Raw genomic sequence first — 22,105 nt, 5'->3', positions numbered from 1 at the left:
TTTTAAATTCATCGCAGTGATTTTAATTTTAATTAGTTAAATTAGAAAGACAATTCTTTCAAATTTAAATCTGAATCTAAAATTCTAATTATTTATATTAATTAATAATTCTAAGGGAAACAAGTCCAGCCTGTTTACAATAGAACCCTCTGAGTCGTCGATCTCTCCGATCTCTTTTCTCGATCCAACAAATTCAAACCTAAACTCATCAAGAGCTAAATTCGAGGCGAAAAATGAGTGTGATCGATCTACTGACTCGTGTGGATTCGATCTGCAAAAAGTACGACAAATACGACGTCGCCACCAAGGAATCCAACGTCGCCGGCGACGATGCGTTCGCTCGCCTTTACGCTTCGGTAGAGTCCGACATTGAATCTGCTCTCCAGGTTGAGCTTTTTTTTTTCTGCATCAGTTTTCTTAGTTTACGAGTCTTTATTTGAGTTCGAGTTTGAGTTTCTTTTTTGCTGGAATTCGGGTAGAAGGCGGAGACAGCTTCGACGGAGAAGAATAGAGCATCGGTTGTGGCGATCAATGCTGAGATTCGGAGGACCAAGGCCAAATTGTTCGAAGAGGTTCCTAAGTTGCAGAGATTAGCTGTTAAGAAGGTTTGGCGTTGATTCTGGTTTGTTGTCAATAATTCACTTTAATTTGACTTTTCGGGATGCTTGATTGGCTTTCTGATTTTCAGTGTTTTTATTGTATGCGTTGATTTATTATTTCTACTGATTCTGTTAAATGTGGAGAGGGAAACCGAAGAGGATGAACTCTGCATCTTATTTCGTACTGAAAGAAAAATAGTTATGTGTGCAATTACAAATACTAAACCAACTATTGTAACCGTAAAGTTGCTAAAAGCCTAAAATAACAAAACACAGTTTTATTTCTTCACAGTAAGAAGCCAATTACCAAACTAACTAAGCCACTCAACATACCCCCCTCAAGCTTGGTACAGATTTCGAGTACCAAGCTTGGACGGTAGATAATGGTGCTGATCTTTGCCCAGGCTCTTGGTGAAGATGTCAGCAAGTTGATCAGTAGAAGAAACATGAGCAGTCTGAAGAAGTCCCATCATGATTTTCTCGCGGACGACGTGACAATCGATCTCAATATGTTTAGTACGTTCATGATACATAGGATTAGTAGCAATATGAAGCGCTGCCATATTGTCACAGTAAAGAGTGGCTGGTTGATGAAAAGTGACTCCCATATCATGCAAGATACCACGAATCCAAACAATTTCGCAAGTAGTGGTTGCCATGGCTCGATATTCGGCTTCTGCCGATGATCTTGACACTGTGTTTTGCTTCTTGGTTTTCCAAGACAATAACGAACTACCAAGTTTAACACAAAAACCAGTCAAGGAACGCCTCGTCATAGGATAGGAAGCCCAATCGGAATCACAATAAGCTGAAAGAACCATAGAATTTTGGGCTGGTAAGAAGATCCCAAGACCAGGAGAGCATTTCAGATATTTGAGTACTTTGGCGAATGCATGAATTGGCTGAGATGTTGAACCACATATGATATGTCAGGCCGTGTGATGGTGAGATAGATTAGTCGACCAACCAACCGCTGATAAGAATCAGGACTGAGCAGCAAGGGGTCAGAAGCACTCCCAGGTTTGGCTTGATCAATAATGCTATCCAATTCTTTAGTGGTCAACTTCTTATTCTGTTCCATCGGACTCTCAAAAGGTCTGCTCCCAGATATACCGGAATCTGCAATTAGTTCTAAAGCATACTTGCGCTGATTGAGGTATATGCCTTCGGATGATCTAGCAATCTCAATGCCCAAGAAATATTTTAGCTTACCAAGATCTCGGATTTGCAACCGAGAGTGTAAGAAAAGCTTCAATTCTGCAATCAACTCTGAATTACTTCCTGTGATGACAATATCATCCACATAAACCACCAAGATAGTGATATTCTGGGAGTCACGTTTGGTAAATAGAGAGTGATCATGGTGTGATTGTGTGTAACCTGCATCCTGCATGATGCCTGCAAATTTATGATTCCATTGTCGCGAAGCCTGCTTAAGGCCATACAAGGATTTGCGCAAACGACATACTTTATGAGGATTTTGAATGTGATAACCAGATGGGAGTGTCATAAAGATCTCCTCATCCAAATCACCTTGAATGAAAGCATTAGCCACGTCCATCTGAGTTAATGGCCAATGATTGCTAGCTGCCAAGCTAAGCAAGCAGCGTATGGTGACGATTTTGGCAGTAGGAGAAAAAGTGTCATGGAAATCGATCCTCGGCTGTTGTGTATACCCTTTGGCAACCAAACGAGCTTTGTATTTGTCAACGGATCCATCCGGATGATGTTTCACTTTGTACACCCATCGACAACCAATGGGTTTAACATTATCAGGAAGATCAACCACATCCCAAGTCCCATTCGAATCCAAAGCGGCAAGTTCTAATTCCATAGCCTTTTGCCATCTAGAATCCTTTATTGCCTCATGATAAAAGCGAGGTTCTGAAAATGAAGAAATAGCTGCTGCAAATTTTTGATAGGCTGGAGAAAATTTGGAATAAGAAAGGTGTTGAGAAATAGGATACAAGCATTGAGTGGAGTTGCTGTGATGTATTGTAGGACAAGAAAAATCTCTGGTCCACTGAGGAATGGTCTTCGTTCTAGAAGATCGTCTCAGTGGTAATGGATGATCACCATCAGGTATAGAAGAACTTGGAGACTCAGTTATAGATTGACGAAGGCAGTCATCTTCAAAAAAGGTTTCTGGACAAGACATCGAGGATGGGAATGGGAAAACAATTGGCACCTTGTCATTAAAAGGAAATATGTTCTCATGAAACACAACATCTCGTGAGACAAAAAATTTCTTGGTTTGGATATTCATGACTTTATATCCTTTTTGAACATTGGAGTATCCCAAAAATACACAGGCTGCAGCACGAGCTGAAAATTTATGCTCAAAAGGAGAAGCTACAACATAGCAAAGGCAGCCTAACACTCTAAGATGATCATATGTTGGACTTTTGTGAAACAAGATCTCAAAAGGAGTTTTGTTTCCCAGTAAGGGACTTGGTGTTCTATTGATTAGATAAACTGATGTCAACACACAATCACCCCAAAACCTCAGAGGGAGAGAAGCTTGGAATCTTAAGGATCGAGCTATGTCAAGGATGTGTCTATGCTTATGCTCAACCATCCCATTTTGTTGTGGAGTTTAAGGACAAGAACTGAAGTGGATAACACCTTGTGAGGCAAAAAAATTGCTACATTCTGATTTGAAAAAATCAGCAGCATTGTCGGACCAAATAGATTTAATATGAGTAGAGAATTGTGTATGAACCAAGGCAAAAAAATGTTTAAGAATTCCCAATACATCCAGCTTGGATTGCATTAAGAATACCCATTTCCCTCTTGAAAAATCATCAACAATTGTTAAGAAATATTTCTCCCCATTGTACGTAGGTGTATTAAATGAACCCCAAATGTCCATGTGTACAAGTTGAAAAAGGGACAAGGTTTTTGTAAAACTTGACTTGGGAAATGCAAGTTTGGATTGCTTCGATTGAGGACAAATTGAACAATGATTTATTGATACAGTTTTTTTTAGAAAAGGTAACAATTGCATCCTAGAAACTGACATATGTCCTAACCTTTGATGCCAAACATCACAATCAATTGACATTGAACTATTACGCACAAAATTATTCTGGTAATGCAAAGTACTGCAACTAGAATTAGACAAAGGTAACGAATTTACAGTAGGTGATGGATTGAAGTGCTGAATCAAGTGGTCAACAAGATGGTACAGTCCATTCCTTTCTTTACCAATCCCAACTATCTTCCCACTCGTTAGGTCCTGAAATAAGCAAAACGAAGGATAAAAAGTGACAAAACAATTGTGAGATTTGGTAAGTTTGGAAACAGACAATAGATTGAACTGAAAATGGGAACACCAAGCACATTATGCAGGGTGAGTAAGGGAGACAGGGTAATAGAACCAATGTGGCTAACAGACAGCTTATCACCATTTGGCAATTTTACAGAATTAGATGAATCGGCCATGGTTTTAGCATTTTGCAGCAATGATAGACGCCCAGTCATGTGTTCATTTGCACCTGTGTCTATTATCCAGTTTGTGAATGCTTTCGAAGTATTATTACCTGCCATATTAGCAACTGGTGTACTTGTTGGATGTATGTTATGGCCTCCTAACAGCTTCATTATTTCAGCATACCGCTCTTGAGAAAAAACTGGAGTAGGTGCAATAGGAGCATGTGACCCACTTTCCTCTGTCAAATATTCTTTAGGAGCATTATCTTCAGCCAAGTTCACAGCTGTAGTAGGTTTCTTTGGTTTTACAAAGCCCCTTGGATTTTTTCTATAGTCACCACCACGAGGTTGCTGCCCATATAATCGATGCCCTGGTGGATATCCAACTAGTTTATAACACACAGCTTTAGTATGTCCTGTCCAATGGCAATGATCACAGTAAGGCTGATTTCTCTTTGAATCCTCGTAATATGATTGATTTTTCTTTGACTCTTCAGGTTTGTATTGTGTTGAGTAGAACACAGATGCTGGTTGAGGGATTACGGACATCAATGATCTGTGAGATTCTTCTTGTGATATAATAGAAAAGGCTTGGCCAACACTCGGAAGTGGACTCATCATAAGAATTTGGCTACGAACCGCCATATAAATATCATTCAATCCTATAAGAAATTGAAGTAATTTTTGTTGCTGATCATGACTCACATACTTCCTTGCTGTATCACATTCACAAGAAGGGAGCGTTACCAATGAAGCATACTCATCCCACATATGTTTGAGTTTTGAATAGTAAGCTGAAATAGTACTATTTCCTTGAGTTAATCTGTTTATATCACGATGAATCGAAAAAATACGAGAACCATTCACTTTATCAAATTGCTCTTTCAAATCATCCCAAACCATTGAAGCATCTGTTGAATATACAATCCCTCCGTAGATCTCCTTAGATACAGTATTCATAAGCCATGACAGAACTAAAGCATTGCATCGTTCCCACTGCGGTAAAGAACCATGTCCAACCGCAGGGCGTGGATATGATCCATCGATGAACGCAATCTTATTTTTAGCCTTCAATGCTATTATTATAGCTCGACTCCAAATTCCATAATTTTCTACTCCAAGCAATTGATCATTCACCAAATTCATTCCTGGTGTATCGGAAGGATGCAAAAACAAAGGATCGTTGAAATTACCTGAATTCGCCATGATTTAGAGCTAGCACTGATCAATCAAGCTATTTGACCGTCGCTATTTCAGTCTGGTTCCTATCTATCGCCTCAATTTTCGGATTGGATTGGAACAGCTGGAATCGTAACGCATTCCATCCGAGTAAGCTAGAATCAGTATTGCATCGAGGAGTGGGATCGAAACCCTTGCTCTGATACCATGTTAAATGTGGAGAGGGAAACCGAAGAAGATGAACTCTGCATCTTATTTCGTACTGAAAGAAAAATAGTTATGTGTGCAATTACAAATACTAAACCAACTACTGTAACCGTAAAGTTGCTAAAAGCCTAAAATAACAAAACACGTTTTATTTCTTCGCAGTAAGAAGCCAATTACCAAACTAACTAAGCCACTCAACAGATTCTACGTGGGCGCTATCATACTTCTGTTTCACATGACCCCTCTCCAATCTGTTAGCAAAGGAAGCGAATGTTCTGTTATCAGTTCCATTTATTTGTTTATAGTATCTACTTCAGTTGTTTAGCCTTTAGTTATTTGTTGTTATTTTAGCTTGAAGCTTGTGGGACAATTGTGTGAATCAATAATCCAGAGACGGATGATCAAGACTGTTGTTTACTTACTCTTGACTTGAGAATTGGGGGAAATGCGGGCTCCAAAATGTTGTTTCTGTATATTATTCTAGAGCTTGCAGTATCTGTTATGGGTTACCTAAACGATGATACTTGCTTTAATATATCATGGTTTCCCTCGAAAGAAGTAAAAGAGAACATTGAGCATTCGCTACCTTTTGAGGACCTAATATATGTAGAAGCTTGTTCCAGAGAGAGTGGTTGCGATTCACGCACAAATGCTGTACATCTTGTTTAAATGTGATTCTAACTGTTTGTCTGGCAAGACCTTGATAATAATATATGATGCCTTTCTTATTTTTTCTACTTGATTTAGGCAATTACATTTCAAAGAAGTGCTGTTGAACTCTTTTCACATCACTGATTTGAAGATAGACATTTTAAGGGGAATACTTGTTCTCAACTAGAAAACTGCTTTATGGTTTGCTTTAAGATTGATTATGAATTGAAGAGCTGGTTATATGTTGATAGGTCTTTGGGAATTTTGGTGGGTGGTTCTTGATTTGAGCATCTTGTAATGATTTTAATAATTAGTGTCAGAGCAGCTTCATGCAGAATTGTCTGAACTTGCTAGATTGTCATCTTGTCTGTTTGATTTGTTATCAAATTTTCTGCTGTTTTCAAGCCATTTGGAGTTTCTTTTTTTCTGTCTTGGTTTTAGTTTCTGTTCTTTCATCTGTATTTTGTCTTGGGTAAACAAGTCTTGGTTTCTGTTTTGGACTTAACTTCAGGACTGACTATTGTCTTGTTGTAGGTTAAAGGACTTTCAACAGAAGAACTTACCACCCGTAATGATTTGGTCCTTGCATTGCCGGATAGGATTCAAGCCATACCAGATGGCTCTGCATCTGCACCTAAATCATCTTTCGGTTGGGGAACTTCAGCTCCTCCACGTTCGGATATCAAATTCGATTCAGGTTTTTTCTTTTCTACGAGGTTCATTTCCTAGATTATATATGTATTTAACTGTTTTAGTGTTTTTTTTCTTGGACGAGTATCAGTACTGTTCATTATTTCACTCATGGTTGTGCAATTAACTTCAAATTCTAGAAGGACAGGTTTGACAATGAATACTTTCAGCAAACTGAAGAGTCAAGTCAATTCAGGCAGGAGTATGAAATGCGAAAAATGAAGCAGGCATGTTCTTAGCCGGAGCAGCATATATTATAATTATCCGTGAAGCTCAATCATTTTTATCGATAGCGTCTGGCTAACAATGTCTTATCTTCATGACACAGGACCAAGGATTGGACATGATAGCTGAAGGTTTGGACACCTTAAAAAACATGGCTCATGACATGAACGAGGTTTCTTTTGTCAATTTCTGTTCCTCTCCTTTGCCTTCAACGTTTATGGGTCGTAAATTGAAATATTATTTATTTTATGCAGGAAGTCGATAGGCAAGTTCCTCTTATGGATGAAATTGACACTAAGGTTAGTCAATATTATCAACACTGTAATATTTTAAGCACATATTAAGTTATGTACTTTGTTCATGTTTCTCTCTCTCATGCTCTCTATTTGCTTTAGTTACGTTCTGATGTATTTTACCTATCTATAGTACATTTTCTTGAACCTATATATTTTCTCAGTTATTTTCTTACATTAGAAGAGGGTAGACAGGATTCTGGTTAATAATCACTCATCTACTTTTCATTTAATAAATGAATGCACATCTCAGGACCATTAAGGAGAAAAAATATCATCATATAGACAATGACACCCGATACATCTCTCCTTCATTAGCACCTTAGCTTAGTAGATCTAGATTGCAATAAAAACACGATAGTTTTCTTTCCAATGCTGAGCAGTACTTAAAGTTTGCAGAACACAGTAGTAACTTCTTGCTAGTCACGTGTAAGTGTTGAGGAATTGATCAGATGTACCTTGAGACTTTGTCGGAGATAGTTCTAAGTTCTTTTGTTGACTACTCTACACTTTACAGGTAGACAAGGCAACCTCCGACCTCAAAAACACCAATGTCAGACTGAAGGACACTGTTAATCAGGTAACCAAATCTGTAACTTATCGTTCTAGTTATGCTCTATTCTATCAGCACATTACACTACAATTTTTTCACTGGTACACTTGCTTGAACTTTTGTTTTTCTTCCAGCTGAGATCCAGTCGAAATTTCTGTATCGATATCATTTTACTCTGTATAATTCTTGGAATTGCCGCCTATTTGTACAAGTAAGTTATTGATTTTTGTTTTATTTATATGGTGATTCCTGAACTTATAGGAAACTGGTCTCTTTTCTTAACAGTATGTAAATTCTAACCGATTATCTAAGAATTACATACTAATTCCGCTCACATAATCTCTATGGAGTTAAATTTAAATACTAAACAATGGGATTCATAATATTCGTCATGGTGAGCTTTTCAAATGCTTAATTGAGATTAATGCTGACTGGAAATTTTTCCTTGCAGTGTGTTGAAGAAATAATCGTCGCGAGGTCTATTTGATGAAACTGCATGATGTATCTGGTTTATTCTGCACTGATGATTTGCCGCTTTATGTATGTTTGTGTAATTGTTTGGTATTCATGCTTTTTATGTTGGGAATATGATTACTGCATCAAAATACTGCGTGTGAATTTAAACGAGAGGCGATAAAGTTTCGTTTAATTCGTCACTTTTTATGTTGGGAGTATGCTTACTGCATCAAAATAGTTCTGAGAACTCAACGACGTGCAATGTTTATGCTACCACTGAAATATTATTTTGTGCAAGCGTTAGATTTCATGGACTCTCACTTCAGAATTGCGATTAAATGAGATGCAATATGTGCTCTTGCATGATTGTACCCGTCTTGTTTCTACTTAGTGATCTTTCTCCGTGGATACTGTAAACTTTGTTGATACTAGCAATCTTCCATCGATCTGAAGCCAAAGCAACGTAGTTTGTACCTGCAGTCCATTTTCTTAGGTCTTGGCCCATGGGGGTGCTGGATTATATCTTGGCGCGACGTGGTAAATTTTATGGTGAAACACAATGTTGATTACAGGATTGTCCGGGAAAAAATTGTCTTTCTCGAGAATATTAGGTATTGAATTGTCTTTCTCGAGAATATTAGGTTCACTTTAGTGGGATCTTCCCTTTCATAAAACAAATTATGTAAGGTTCCTTTTGGATGAAAAATATTTGATTTGAGACTAGAGATTTGATTTTATAAGGTACTTAGAATAATGGATTTAAAATGACACATATTTTGGGTGTATTTCAAATGCATAAAATTTTTTATTATATTTATCGAAGTTAAAGATTGCACTCAACATATGTATATACAATAACATGTTAGATGAGACAATATTATTTTTAATCATAGCATCTTCGACCGTAAACATGATATATGACGCATTTAATTAGACCACTAGTTTCACATTTGTATTGCATCTCAAATTTTTTATGAAGAAACCCAAATTGAAATTTAAAAGTGAGTTTTGCTGAAATTGAAGTTTGGGAAAGAACTAGGTAGGATCTTGTTTTATCGTCAAATTTGATCTCATCAAATAGCAGACTTGAATACTTGGGATATTTTTTAGTGGAATATTAAATAGAAGTCCGACAAGATGCGGAAGTGCATGTGATTGGACATGAGAATGACATCCTCCTATTTTTAGGAAAACAATTACTTTAGACTGTCACACCACGTATGACCTTGTACATAAAACAGTGTATTTACTTAAAAAAAGATCAACCAAAAGTTTACCTTCACCTCGTGGGCCGTATACAACCGAGGAAAAACTTTGACGTGCCAACTGTGTTATATCCTAACGATTTTTCATATTCTCTTCATTATGTGTGATATCTATTGCGACAAAACCCTAGAGAAAATATTTGACGCCGATGGAGAAATATTTTCAAAATTTCATTAATATCTCTACAATTTGATCACTTTCATTCTTCCTAATTTTCTCTTTTTAACCCCTATAAGTTTTCAATCAAGTGACCCAACAATACCCTTTGATTCAAATTAAATTAATTCTATGTGATAAAAAATTAAAATGTTAAAATATTATTTTTTATATATAAATATTATATTCACGCAACACATGTGCATCAGTAGCCAGTAAATATTACTGGCGAAAGAGGCGTCTCCGCTTGTAATTTTTCTGTCTACAAATTCTGCATGTTAAACTTTTCTATAAAGATGATCTATCTACCTTACGGTGAAAATGCCAGATCAAACGGATTTGGCCATAGAATATCGAAATTTAGTAAAATGTTGAGTGAATATGGTTCCACTTTTGGTTTAATCCATGCATAGAGTTGGTAAGAGAAATTCAGAATAAGTCAAAAGGTAATACAAAAGGTTGACAAATACCTCGCCACTAAAATCCCATATCTCTCTCAACCCAAAAGTAAGGCTACCAAGTATTATATTATAGTGGTCGATGCTTGTATACATTTTCACTCAAAAGATAATAAAAGAGAGAATATGGTTTCAAGTCTTTATCTAGTCAATTTACGTTGCCCCAACCCGAGCAACCATTAGGCCGGGCAGGGCCCTTCATTTTAACAGATTGGGAAATTGTCAAGTTTCAACACAATTCACTTATTTTATATTAATATGAGACGGGACAGACCTACCTCATTTTGACATCTCTGTATATAAGTTCGTCACCCAAAAGTTTCAGAATATTAAAGAACAATACATAGGTAAAAGTTTACGACGCAATTCAAATTATTCCATGTCAAAATATATTAGGTCTGACTATCAAGCTGTTCATTTAATTATTTGTATTAATTTTAATTTAAAAATAGTTATGTTATTTTATTTTTCGATTTATTCTCTCATCTTAATCATATAGAATTTGAGATAGAATAAAAAAAAATGTTTCATAATGTGAATTCGACACAGTTTAAGACGACTTAGAAGTTAGAACTCGTCGGTCCATAAGAATTAAACTATATTCTTGATGATGACGACCAAAATTCTTCTGACGTTAGGCCGCTTGATCACGACGTAAACATGAATATCAACCATATCAATTAAAAAATATTATATTTTAAAAATATAATTTCTTTTAATATATACTATAATTATCTACAATATATTAATAATTTTTGCTTATAAATTAATGTTGATAGAACATTGTGGAATTTATAAATATGAATCAACTCGAAAATTTCAATAATTAAACCATTTCCATTGGGTGTGAAATTTCAACTAATAATTATTAAGATAGTAGTGGATGATGGTAGTGATGTCGTACGTGATTGGAAATCAGAGTTAGAACACAAAGTTTTAGTTATTTATTTTATTAATAAATCAACCCACAATATGTGGGGGTGCTGCAGTGCTATATATATCTTTAATTTTTAGACTGATTCACTCTTAATAAAAATATAAAAAATTTATTAATTTAAAAAGAACTAAAATAATCATATTTAGGCAATTATTTCAGCTATATAAGCATTTAACACATACAAAATATATAAAAAACTCTTGTGAGATGGTCTCAAATATAAATTTTATGAGACAGATCTTCGACTTAACTCAATTCATGAAAAATGTTATTTTTTATGTAACATTTTTCATGAATTTTTTTTTTTAAAAAAGTAATAATTTTCATAATAAGTATGAGTTGAGTTGACTTATCTAACGGATATAGATATACGTGAGATAGTATGATAAGATATATATTACATAAGATAATAGTCTATTTGAAAGAATTAATTATTCAAAACGTTGCTATTACCTAGCTAGCTCCATAATTCTAAAAAGGACGATTTCGATTCTTACAACCAACAATTCTCATTCCATAAAAGATGAAAACAAAATTGAACTGCTTGTGCATATTTCATGTTTCAATTTTGTTATAATTTAAAACAACTTGAACTAAAATTTAACTCTAAGAAAAAATAATAGCAAACCTTGTGAAGTAATCAAACTAATTAAAGTTAATTATTAGTCATTTATATTACAAAAATATTATGTATTTAATTTTTATTAGGAATAAATTTAATTCATAATGGTGATAGTCCTACAAAATAAACAATTAATATATTTATTTATATATAAATCGATATATTCAAAATTATCAAGATGGAGAGAGGGGTGGAGCGGTGGGGTATGGAAGAGAGAATAATTCATCTTGTAGTAAGATCCAAGGGCATAAAGCCAAAAGCAGTTAGTTTCTATATTATTTTGCGGATATACTTTATTATTTAAAATAATATATATATTGGAGTAGAGTAATTATAATAAATTTCAATTTTTATATAATAAATCATATCGAAGGATGGACCACTTGGTTTTGAGGTCAATAATTTATTGTAAACTGATTATTAATTAGTTATATAATTTTTTTAAAGAATGTTATTATTATTATTATTATTTATTTATTAAAAAATTTGCTATACAAAAAAATTGTGGTTTTGAAAAAGAACTACTCCCGTTGGCTGACTTAACGGGTGGGCAAAATTCTGAAAAGCATAAAATATATTGGTCAAAGTTTAAGGGTGAAAAACATATTTAAATATAATTTTAATATAATTATCTCGTGTTTTAACTTTTATAAAACTTCATTCTTACTTAATGTGGTCAACCATATATAGTTTTAATATTTGCCTCTTCGTTTTTTTTTCAAATCATTGTATTTTAACTTTTGTACAACTTCCTTCGTCTGTACTTCTATACTATATCTATACTATATTATTAAGTGTGAGTAGGTTAGAATAACTGCTTGAGGAGGACACCAAAATTTCTTCCTTTTTTACCCTCCTCTTTAACACCACATATAAATTATAATAATTCCAACCACGTCATTTCTACGTCTGAAATCTTCCCCAAAATAGAAGCTCTAACCGTACCAACACATTTGAAAACTTCTCAATTTCAAAAAACCTTACGGTTAGTATTTTTAACGCAAAAAGCCTTTCTTTTTCTACCATAATATTATTATTTTTTTTATTGAAATTAAGTTTAATAGAGAAATAGATTTTTTGTCATACACAAAAATGTGTATAAACACATTAATTATAATATTCATATCAAATTACAAATGTCAAATATTCGTTTTATAAATTGATTAAACAATATTTCAAATATCAAATATTATGTTACATACAACGTGTGTGCTTCAGCCGCTATTATGTATTATTGTTAACCAGCCGATAGTCGTAACTCATCTGACACTAAAATCTCAAATTCGAGACGAACATCTGGTTCGATATAGCTCCAATTGTAACATTTTTCTCCCCAACAAAAAAAAATAGTCAACCATAATTTTAATCGGGGTTTTTTTTTTAACCAAATCTTTGTGTTTTAAGTTTTATATAAATTCATTCATACTTAATATCAATTGATCACCGCTTAATCTTGCTTTTTAAATTTAAATACTTGGTGAGGAAGTCCGATGTAACTAAAAGTAACATTACATATGTAATTTTTTGAAATATAAAAATTACATTTTCTAAAATAATCTAAAATAATTTAAATAACCTTACACAGTGCTAACCACTCCCTTGACTCAATTCGGGGATGTTCACGCGCACAGATTTAATTTATTCTCCTCGGAGACTATAAAAGTTGTTTAATTTTATATATTTATTTAATTTTCCCCAATTTTTATCTACCATGGAGAGTACATTGCATTTTATACTATAATTTATAGAACGTAAAATAATTTTATAAAACTTAAGAATTATTGACGGCTCCTTCGTTGTGTTTTCCAAAGTTTTGGTGAAAGAGTTTTCACAAATTGAAATTCTTGTAGCTTTGTATGAAAAATATGATTCATATAAATATCAGATCACGTCAGGTTTGTTTAAATATTTTTTGTAAAATTTATAATATTATATTTTTTAGTTAAACACGTAAGCAATGTGCTGCACCAAGTCGAAATTTTTATACACCAAATCATTATTTTCTGCTATCAAATTATCATTTTTCGACACCATATCAACACTTCGTTGAAAAAAATCCAAAAAAAAAAAAATATTGGATTAAGACCTTGAATTGATTGATAGTAGGACAAAAAATAAAAAACTTACAATTACAAGACAACAAATATAATTTTCCCATATATTTATTAGCTGAAAACTCTTTAGAATTTTATGTGTAATATTTTTAGCTAACCAAGTTTACCACCTTAAGTTTTGGGTTGCCTTGCCTTAGACCATGACAATGGGGCGGGGCCCAAATTCCATTCCCATATCTCATCCCATACTCGCCTTGATTCTCGTTTTTTTGGGTTCGAAGAATCCTTGAACCCGAAACTGTGGGGATTAAATTCACATCGACGCCTCAATCTCCATTTCAAAAATATTAGTGAGTCAAGAAGAAGACATGTTCGAATATTTTCTCAAATCAAAAATTATTATTATTTATTATTATTAGTGATAATATTAATATTAATAATATTATTATTTTATTATCAGTATTACTTTCAGGGCGAGTTCGGGGATTGAGATAGTAATCTCATATCCGCCTCAAACTACTTCGGAGATTTTAAAAAATACTTGAACCTGAACCAAAAAACGAAAAATTCAGGGATGCTCGTTTCCGTTTTGGATTTTCCCGCGGAGCCTCAAACTCACGTGGAAACAGAGGCGGAGGCACATACATATGTACCTAGATTTAGTCTGGGTGGTCTAATTTTTTTTAAAAAAAAAATTATATGTAATTTTTGTATAATTTTGAAATAATATGATAGTAGCCCAGATAAATCAATTTAAAATATTAAAAGATTCTAGAGTTTAAAATTGTAGTCCAGATAGAGCCATATTTCTGACTCCGCCATTGTATAGAACGTTGTCATCCATAGCCTTGTCCCATCTCACTCTCATAAAAGTTCTTGGGTCTGCCCTTGGCAAAGGAAATGAAAATTATATGTCCTTATTACCATAGCTATTGCTAAAATAAAATGTTTCAAATAAACTCTTAATTGTATACATAATTGTATTTTATTTTTAGTTAAGAAAGAGAGAATTGTTAATTATTTCTCACATGGGTTGTGAAGAGGGAGGAACGGCAAGAACTATGACTTGTTTATGGCCTCTGAATCAGGGTGTAATTGGAAATATAGTAAGAATTAATTAGTATCTACAATCTAAATTTAATTAATTAGTATAGTAAGAAATAGCAAACTGCATCGATATCTTTTATTATTGTTATTTAAAAAAGACGTAAAATTCTTTGCGTAAAATCAATGTGAATTTAAAATCCCATATTTTTACAAATCGGACATAAAACTCCTCGTAAATGAGTAAATATGCTTGTATATATATATATATAAAATAAAAATATAAAAGTTATAATGTCCGCGGAATGCTTGGGTTAGTAAAATAAGTGAACAATTCACTAACGGTCAAGAGTATGATTCTTTTTATCAACACCTGTTCGGGCAAACTTATTGCATATAATATAACAATTATCGTTGGCTATTTTGTTAGTATGGAGTTTACCCGTTATACATAAGAAAGTAGCGTAGATTCTATTATATATAATAATTGAGGGTTAAGCAAATGCATGATGAATACGAAACTAATTTTTTAAAAAGATTAATAGATATATTTGATTTAAAGATCGATTATTCTTGAAATGTCTTTCTAATTCAATGAAATAGTACCAAAAAAAATACACAATATTTTCTTAATAAAATTTGATTAGTACGCATGAAAGAGTGAGTGGAGCCACAACATCAATGATGAGTTTGCTGCGTCACAGACAGACACACACCCGATGGGGTCCCCTGTGGTTCACGGGTTCCCTCAATTATATACATACATACATACATACATACATAATATCTATAACCCATCGGGAATTGCATCGTTTCTGACAAACACCACTGTTTGTAGTGTACACCATAGTAATATATTAAAATACAATAAGTATGTTGCACGGTTTCACGGGTCGTATTTTGTGAGACATATCTATTATTTAGGTTATTCATGAAAAATGTTAATTTTTATGCTAAAATTATTATTTTTTATTGTGAATATCGATAGGGGTATTACTTTTTATGCGAAAAGTATTACTTTTTATTGTGAATATCGGTAGGATTGACATGTCTCACATGTAAAGCTTCGTGAGACCGTCTCACAAACGACTAACTCATATAATAATACATATTTCAAAAATAAAACAAAAGCTATAATCATAATTAAATATTTTAAAAGCAAATCCTATTATTATTACACTTGCTATTTTAGACAAATGAATTAACGACTACTATTTATAGCAATGGTCTTCGCAGAAACAATGTTACATAATTTGAGACATTTTGAATATGAACACAAAATTCATATAATTTGGTTCACTGATTCAAACGCTATGTATTGTTTCATCTATCTCAAATATATATTCTAAAAACAAATCTATCTCAAATATACGCCTACAATTTTTTATTATTTGTGCCAGATCGAATGTCTATATTTGATAGTATATTTTTATTAATATACTTGTATTTAATTTACATTATTATAATTAAATCACTTATGGGTGTCACAGTCATTGAATTATTATTGTGAATGCATAAAATTTGTAAATTTTGTTTGATTTGTTCAATATTTTATGTTAAGTTGCTTCCAAATAAATTGGTTTCCTTTCAAAATCAAGAAATTTTCATATTTCTTGTAACTTTAGACACTGTCTAATCAACGTTTTTTTGACAAAAAAATAAAATAAACATTAAGGTATTAGATGAACCAAAATAATTGAAATTTAGAAATTATTGTCGTACTACAAAAAATTGAAAATTTAGTGGACTTGAACCGAAAAATGACAAGTTATTGGACAATTTTTTTTTTTTTTTTGAAGCTACATCACTTCGGCCAATGCCCTTGTCAGCATTTTCTAGTGAAAATTGTTAACTCCGGGAGAGAATCAACAAAAATAGCCCGAGTATGAAGAGATAATTTACCGAAATAAAAAATTGACAAATTAGTTCACCAAAAACAAAAAAGGATGAAGAAACTGGACCAAAAAAGTAATTTTCCTATCCTTAATTTGTCCTCAAATTTAGATATTCAATTTTTATTTGACAAAAAGTTTAATAATACGATATCACTAATTTTTAAATGCTATCATATATTTAAAAGTATATAATTATGTAACATATTCAATTATTAGCATCATCCTACGCATAGTACAACTCATGTTTTTTTTATAAAAAAAATCGAATTCATAAATACAAAAAAAAAAAATAAGTCTACATCTTATCATACAAGATGTTAATTCATTGTTAAATGAATTTAATCTTATACGACTAATATTGATAGATTAATATTACGATTCCATGCAAGCTCCAGTACAAGTTATCATAAAAGTGGTTAGTTAATTAATAAGTTTAATGATTTTATCTATAAAAACAAATATTTTGAGTTTGGATTCTCCCTTTAAACTCGTAAAATAATTACATATAAATCTATAATATATGTAAATATATATACGTTTTTATAGACGTATTTTTTTAGTTGGTCTGTCTTGTGATGATGTTACGTATGATCGCACGAGCAGTAAAGTTGGCTCACTTTTTGGAAACGCAATGGTGTTTTTTTGGGATCTTTTTACCCATCTTTTAGGTCCTATTCATGTGATAACTAAAAGTAGGCTAGTATATATAAACGTATTTCAATTATATTTAATTTTGAATTTAAAAAAATTTCTAAAATCGAGATATAAAATAAATCAACACATGCACATAGCCCCTAGCTAGCCTTAAATCATTCCCCCATTTGACCTTAGAGCACAACCTTTTTTTTATTGTCTTGATGCTCGAAATCTAAATTAAGTTTCTATCGATTATATCATTCTGGTGGTGAAAAAAATTTAAAATTTATTGTAAAATAATGTTTAAAACCTTTTAAGAATACTGTTTGACGAGTTCCCGTCAAACGCTATAAAATATGGAAGTATGGTGATGTAACGTAGAAAAATCTATTTCGATAACACAGATCAATTTGTTGATGGTACTTTTTGCTATGATAAATATTAATTTTATATTACAACTATTTTTTTTGTTATAATATTAATTAGAGTAGGTCTCTTGTGAGATGGTCTCACAAATCTTTATATGTGAGACGGGTCAACATTACCGATATTCATAATAAAAAGTAATACTCTTAGCATAAAATGTAATACTTTTTCACAGGTGATCCAAATAAGAGATCTGTTTCACAAAATATGACTCGTGAGACCGTATCACACGAGTTTTTGCTTATTACTTTATCCTTGTAATATATTTTTTTGAAAAATGTGCCATAATTCAATGTAAGATTAACTCAATTTAGGGTTTTTCTTTGCGTCAAATTGTATATATGGAACAAATCTTTAACGAATTCGTTGATCCGTAAACTGAAGTCAAGTGACTACTCTTTAAAGTCATTTTGAAAATGCTAGGCCTTTTTATTAGTTTCTTTTTACAGGGTCGAAAATTAAAGCTAATTTTCATTAGTTTTTTTTGGTCTCAAAATATTTAAAATCATATGTGTAAATATTTTTAAAATAGGGCAGAATGTTTTTGAAGTGGCACGTACATATAAGAATAAAACTTCGAAATTTCGATATGTATAATTTGTTTCTTGCAATTTTGATATCTACGATGTCAAATTTTATTACTAGTATGTTATCTTTAATTATTATTTTTAATTAATATTCAAAAGAACCCGACATTTCGTTCATAAGACTCAAACCCTGAGATCTTTCTTGCAATAACTCAAATTTCTTTTGTTTCCCTAATCTACACACATTAATGAAAGAGGCCAATTATTAAAAAAATATATAGAGAAAACTCGATCGAATCGAAACCCAAGGAATCGCAAATATGATTACACTCTTTTCTTGAAAATTAAAAGAAAAAGAAAAATATTGTAAATATTAGTTTATTATTTTTTTGAACATGTTAAATATTAGTTGTAATTATAGTATAGGGGCGGTAAAGACAGATGACATGCACACAGAACTATACATTCTAGGTACTTACAAGCAGCATAAGGCCAATGAATACGTACAAATACATAAATGCAGAGAACCGGGTGTGGCCCCATTCACCCAAAATCTATGGCTCACCGTTTTTCGAAATTAAAAGAGAATATATGAATTTGTTTTCTTGAAGGCTAAATAAAGCTTAATTTCGAAGAGAGAATAGAAACAACAGAGTTCTTGTACATATAGCAGTGGTGGTTAGAAAAAAGAGAGGAAATATTCTCTTTATCGATCATTAATTAGATGGATTTTTTGGTTTTTTTTCTCTCTTGAAATAATGGTTCTAGCCCTTCACCAGATCCTCTCTGTTAGGAATATTAATTACCCAACTTGAGTTGTTTTATTTCTGGGATTCGAAGTTTTTGCGTGTGTTCTTTCTGAGATTTGAGTATTATTAATTTCTCTGCCGCTAAAGATTCAGCTGTCTGTATTTGGAGAAAAGTTTTCTTGTTTCTTTTGTACTGTAGCTTCCTCCAAATATTTTTTTCTTTGTTCTTACTTTACTTGTGTGTGTGCGTGTCTGTGAGAAAATTTAAATCTTGGTGTTCATTATCGTTCTTGAATCATGTCTGGTGATGTGTTTTCTATTCCTATTTCTTCAACCAAAGTCTTCCCTCAAGAACAAGAGCAAAACCCTAACCCTAAATCCAGCTCAACCAACCCTTCGGCCAAGAAGAGAAGAAATCTACCGGGAACACCTGGTAAGATTCGTGCCCACTTCTCCTAGAAACGTAATCTATAATGGGTTTTATTTGTTTTCTCACTTTATGCGATACATAATTTGGAATTGGATTATTTAACAGATCCAGATGCAGAAGTCATCGCTCTCTCGCCGGGGACACTCATGGCCAAGAACAGATTTATCTGCGAAATCTGCAACAAAGGTTTCCAGAGAGACCAGAATCTTCAGCTCCACAGAAGGGGCCACAATCTTCCATGGAAGCTGAAGCAAAGAGCAAACAAGGACCAAATCAGGAAAAAGGTGTACATCTGCCCGGAGAAAACCTGTGTCCACCACGACCCGGCGCGAGCACTCGGAGATTTAACAGGCGTTAAGAAGCACTACAGCAGAAAACATGGCGAGAAGAAGTGGAAATGCGAGAAATGCTCCAAGAAGTATGCGGTTCAGTCGGATTGGAAAGCTCACTCCAAGATTTGTGGGACTAGGGAGTATAAGTGCGACTGTGGCACACTTTTTTCAAGGTATTTAATTCATCTTTCTTGTTTAGGAATATTTGTGGCAAGAATTTAATGCTGCCTTAGTTAATGCACTTTTACAGATTCAAAATTTATTGCGAGCAAATGATTAGGCAATTACAGTTGGAAAACAGTGTTCTTTGCTTCTCCTTTATTGCAGGAGAGATAGTTTCATCACACACAGAGCTTTTTGTGATGCCTTAGCCGAGGAAAGTGCAAGAAATATCACAACTACAGGAACAAACAATCTGAACTTCAGAAATGAGCATAGTTTGAATGGGAATTTGATGAACCTCCAGCCTAGTATTTCTCATCTCGGGACCGGTTTTGGGTCGATTTTCGGGACCGGAAACTCCATTCTAGGGGACAATCATGATACTCAACACAAGTCAAGACTACCGCTATGGTTGGATCATCAGAGGAATACTCCGAATTCAAGCCTTTTCATTCCTTCGAATTCGACCCCGTTCCCTGAAATGATGCAAATGGGATCCAAAAATTTGTTCGGATACGGAAATCTGTCTCTCTCGCAGTTGCCTCAGTCGCAAAGCTTGAAGGAGGAGACGTTTCTGAGCAAGGGGAATGCAAATACGAATACGAGTAACACGATATTGGCTGATTCAGTGTCACCTCTTTACAGCTCTGAGAATCAAATGCACCACACTGGTCCAAAATTTTCGTCGTCGGCTCCGATGTCCGCCACCGCGCTGCTACAGAAGGCAGCGCAAATGGGGTCAACTAAAAGCAACCCTACATTTTTTGGCAACACCGTCGGCGTACTGATGAATACTTCTTCTCCTTCATCTTCTTCCACCAATGCACTATTTTTCAGCAATCCTTTCACTCAGAACAGAAGCGAATTGCACCAGGTTTTCGGCAAACAACCGGACATGATTCAAACTACTAGCGGGTTGCATGGAGTGGTGGATCAGAATGGTTTAACGAGGGATTTTCTTGGCATGGGAAGAGGCGGCGGCGGCGACCCTTTTTTCTCACCTGAGCTGGAGAAATTTGTTTCGATGAGTTCACCGGTGGGATTCAGCCAGTTCACTGGCAAATCAATAGATGAATTATAGTTTGTTTAATTTTGTTTGTTACAATATTTTTTTTTTTTGTGTACTATTATACAATAAATGTGACCATTGTTGCCTTATCTAGAACTGGCAGCTCATTCAGTGTATTTTGATCTTCTTCGTTTCTTCATAAAATCAACTTTTTCATCATTAGGTATGCAGTGTTACATGTGCATCATCACGCAGAGAGAACCAATCTAATGGAAACAAGTTTTCTGTAAAAAGTTTTCTGATGGGGTGCATAATGTAAGTCGTAGTTTATTTTGGAGGATTTTCAATCAGATTTGTATGTGTAAATAGGTAAATTTGCAAATCTTTTTCTATATATTTACATTTTTACAATTTTTTATGTTGTCGATTTCAGTTTTAATCTATTATAATTGTATATTTTTCAATTTTTGTCCTTTTCTCGACTTGGCGAAACATCAGCGCTCTCGCTTAATCTCGATTAATCGAAAATCAAAGGATACAGACTAAGTATTTATCATTTCTGCCTCCAAATCTCGTTTTCCCAATCTTAGTTATTTCCGTTTCTGTAATAAATATATTAACTCAGGAACTGCAGAACTCCATTCCAATTGTATCTCCCAATCTGCTTAGGTCTAGCTAGTATGAAATCACATTCCTGAGAAAATTTTCGATTTTTACAATTTATAATATCGTATCATAAATATGGCATGGTACACTTTTTGGATTCAAGCAAACATTTCGATAATGTTAATCTTCATCGTTCTTACGGCTGCGTCACATCATTTTCCGACTGAACTCGATCGAGCCAGTATTGTTGCACTCAAAATGCGATATTATTGGGTTCTTATATATATACACACACATATACATACACGAATTAAATAATAATAATAATATTTAGTAGTATCAATTATTTGCACCTTTTAAATTCATCATTCATATTATATTCCTGCATGCATGCTGGCTGCTTTTCTTGAATTCTGTGGTGAGCTGGCCGATTAATTATGATATATTATTGGTTGACTGTTGATTTCAGAAAGTGGGGCGAGGCCTTGTCAACGTTAACAATACCGCATGA

At 33.5% G+C, this 22,105-nt stretch overlaps 2 protein-coding genes across 2 annotated transcripts; both read left to right on the top strand.

Moving 5' to 3' along the window:
* Positions 1–106: 106 nt before the first annotated feature.
* Positions 107–8,044, top strand: LOC142546332 (syntaxin-71). The gene is made up of 9 exons (XM_075653992.1): positions 107–386; positions 480–605; positions 6,603–6,765; positions 6,844–6,848; positions 6,899–6,985; positions 7,087–7,155; positions 7,238–7,282; positions 7,794–7,856; positions 7,964–8,044. Exons 1-9 carry the CDS (start codon positions 234–236, stop codon positions 8,042–8,044), a joined length of 792 nt encoding a protein of 263 aa, XP_075510107.1. The 5' UTR covers positions 107–233.
* Positions 8,045–18,922: 10,878 nt separating this feature from the next.
* Positions 18,923–21,210, top strand: LOC142546331 (zinc finger protein JACKDAW-like). The gene is made up of 3 exons (XM_075653991.1): positions 18,923–19,488; positions 19,591–19,990; positions 20,145–21,210. The coding sequence occupies exons 1-3, from the start codon at positions 19,353–19,355 to the stop codon at positions 21,058–21,060; spliced, it is 1,452 nt and encodes a 483-aa protein (XP_075510106.1). The 5' UTR covers positions 18,923–19,352; the 3' UTR covers positions 21,061–21,210.
* Positions 21,211–22,105: the final 895 nt, after the last annotated feature.

This window comes from Primulina tabacum, chromosome 5, assembly GCF_025594145.1.
Source record: "Primulina tabacum isolate GXHZ01 chromosome 5, ASM2559414v2, whole genome shotgun sequence".
NCBI classification, from domain to species: domain Eukaryota; kingdom Viridiplantae; phylum Streptophyta; class Magnoliopsida; order Lamiales; family Gesneriaceae; genus Primulina; species Primulina tabacum.
The sequence above is the reverse complement of the archived record's forward strand: the minus strand, read 5'-3'. Positions and strand labels throughout refer to the sequence as shown.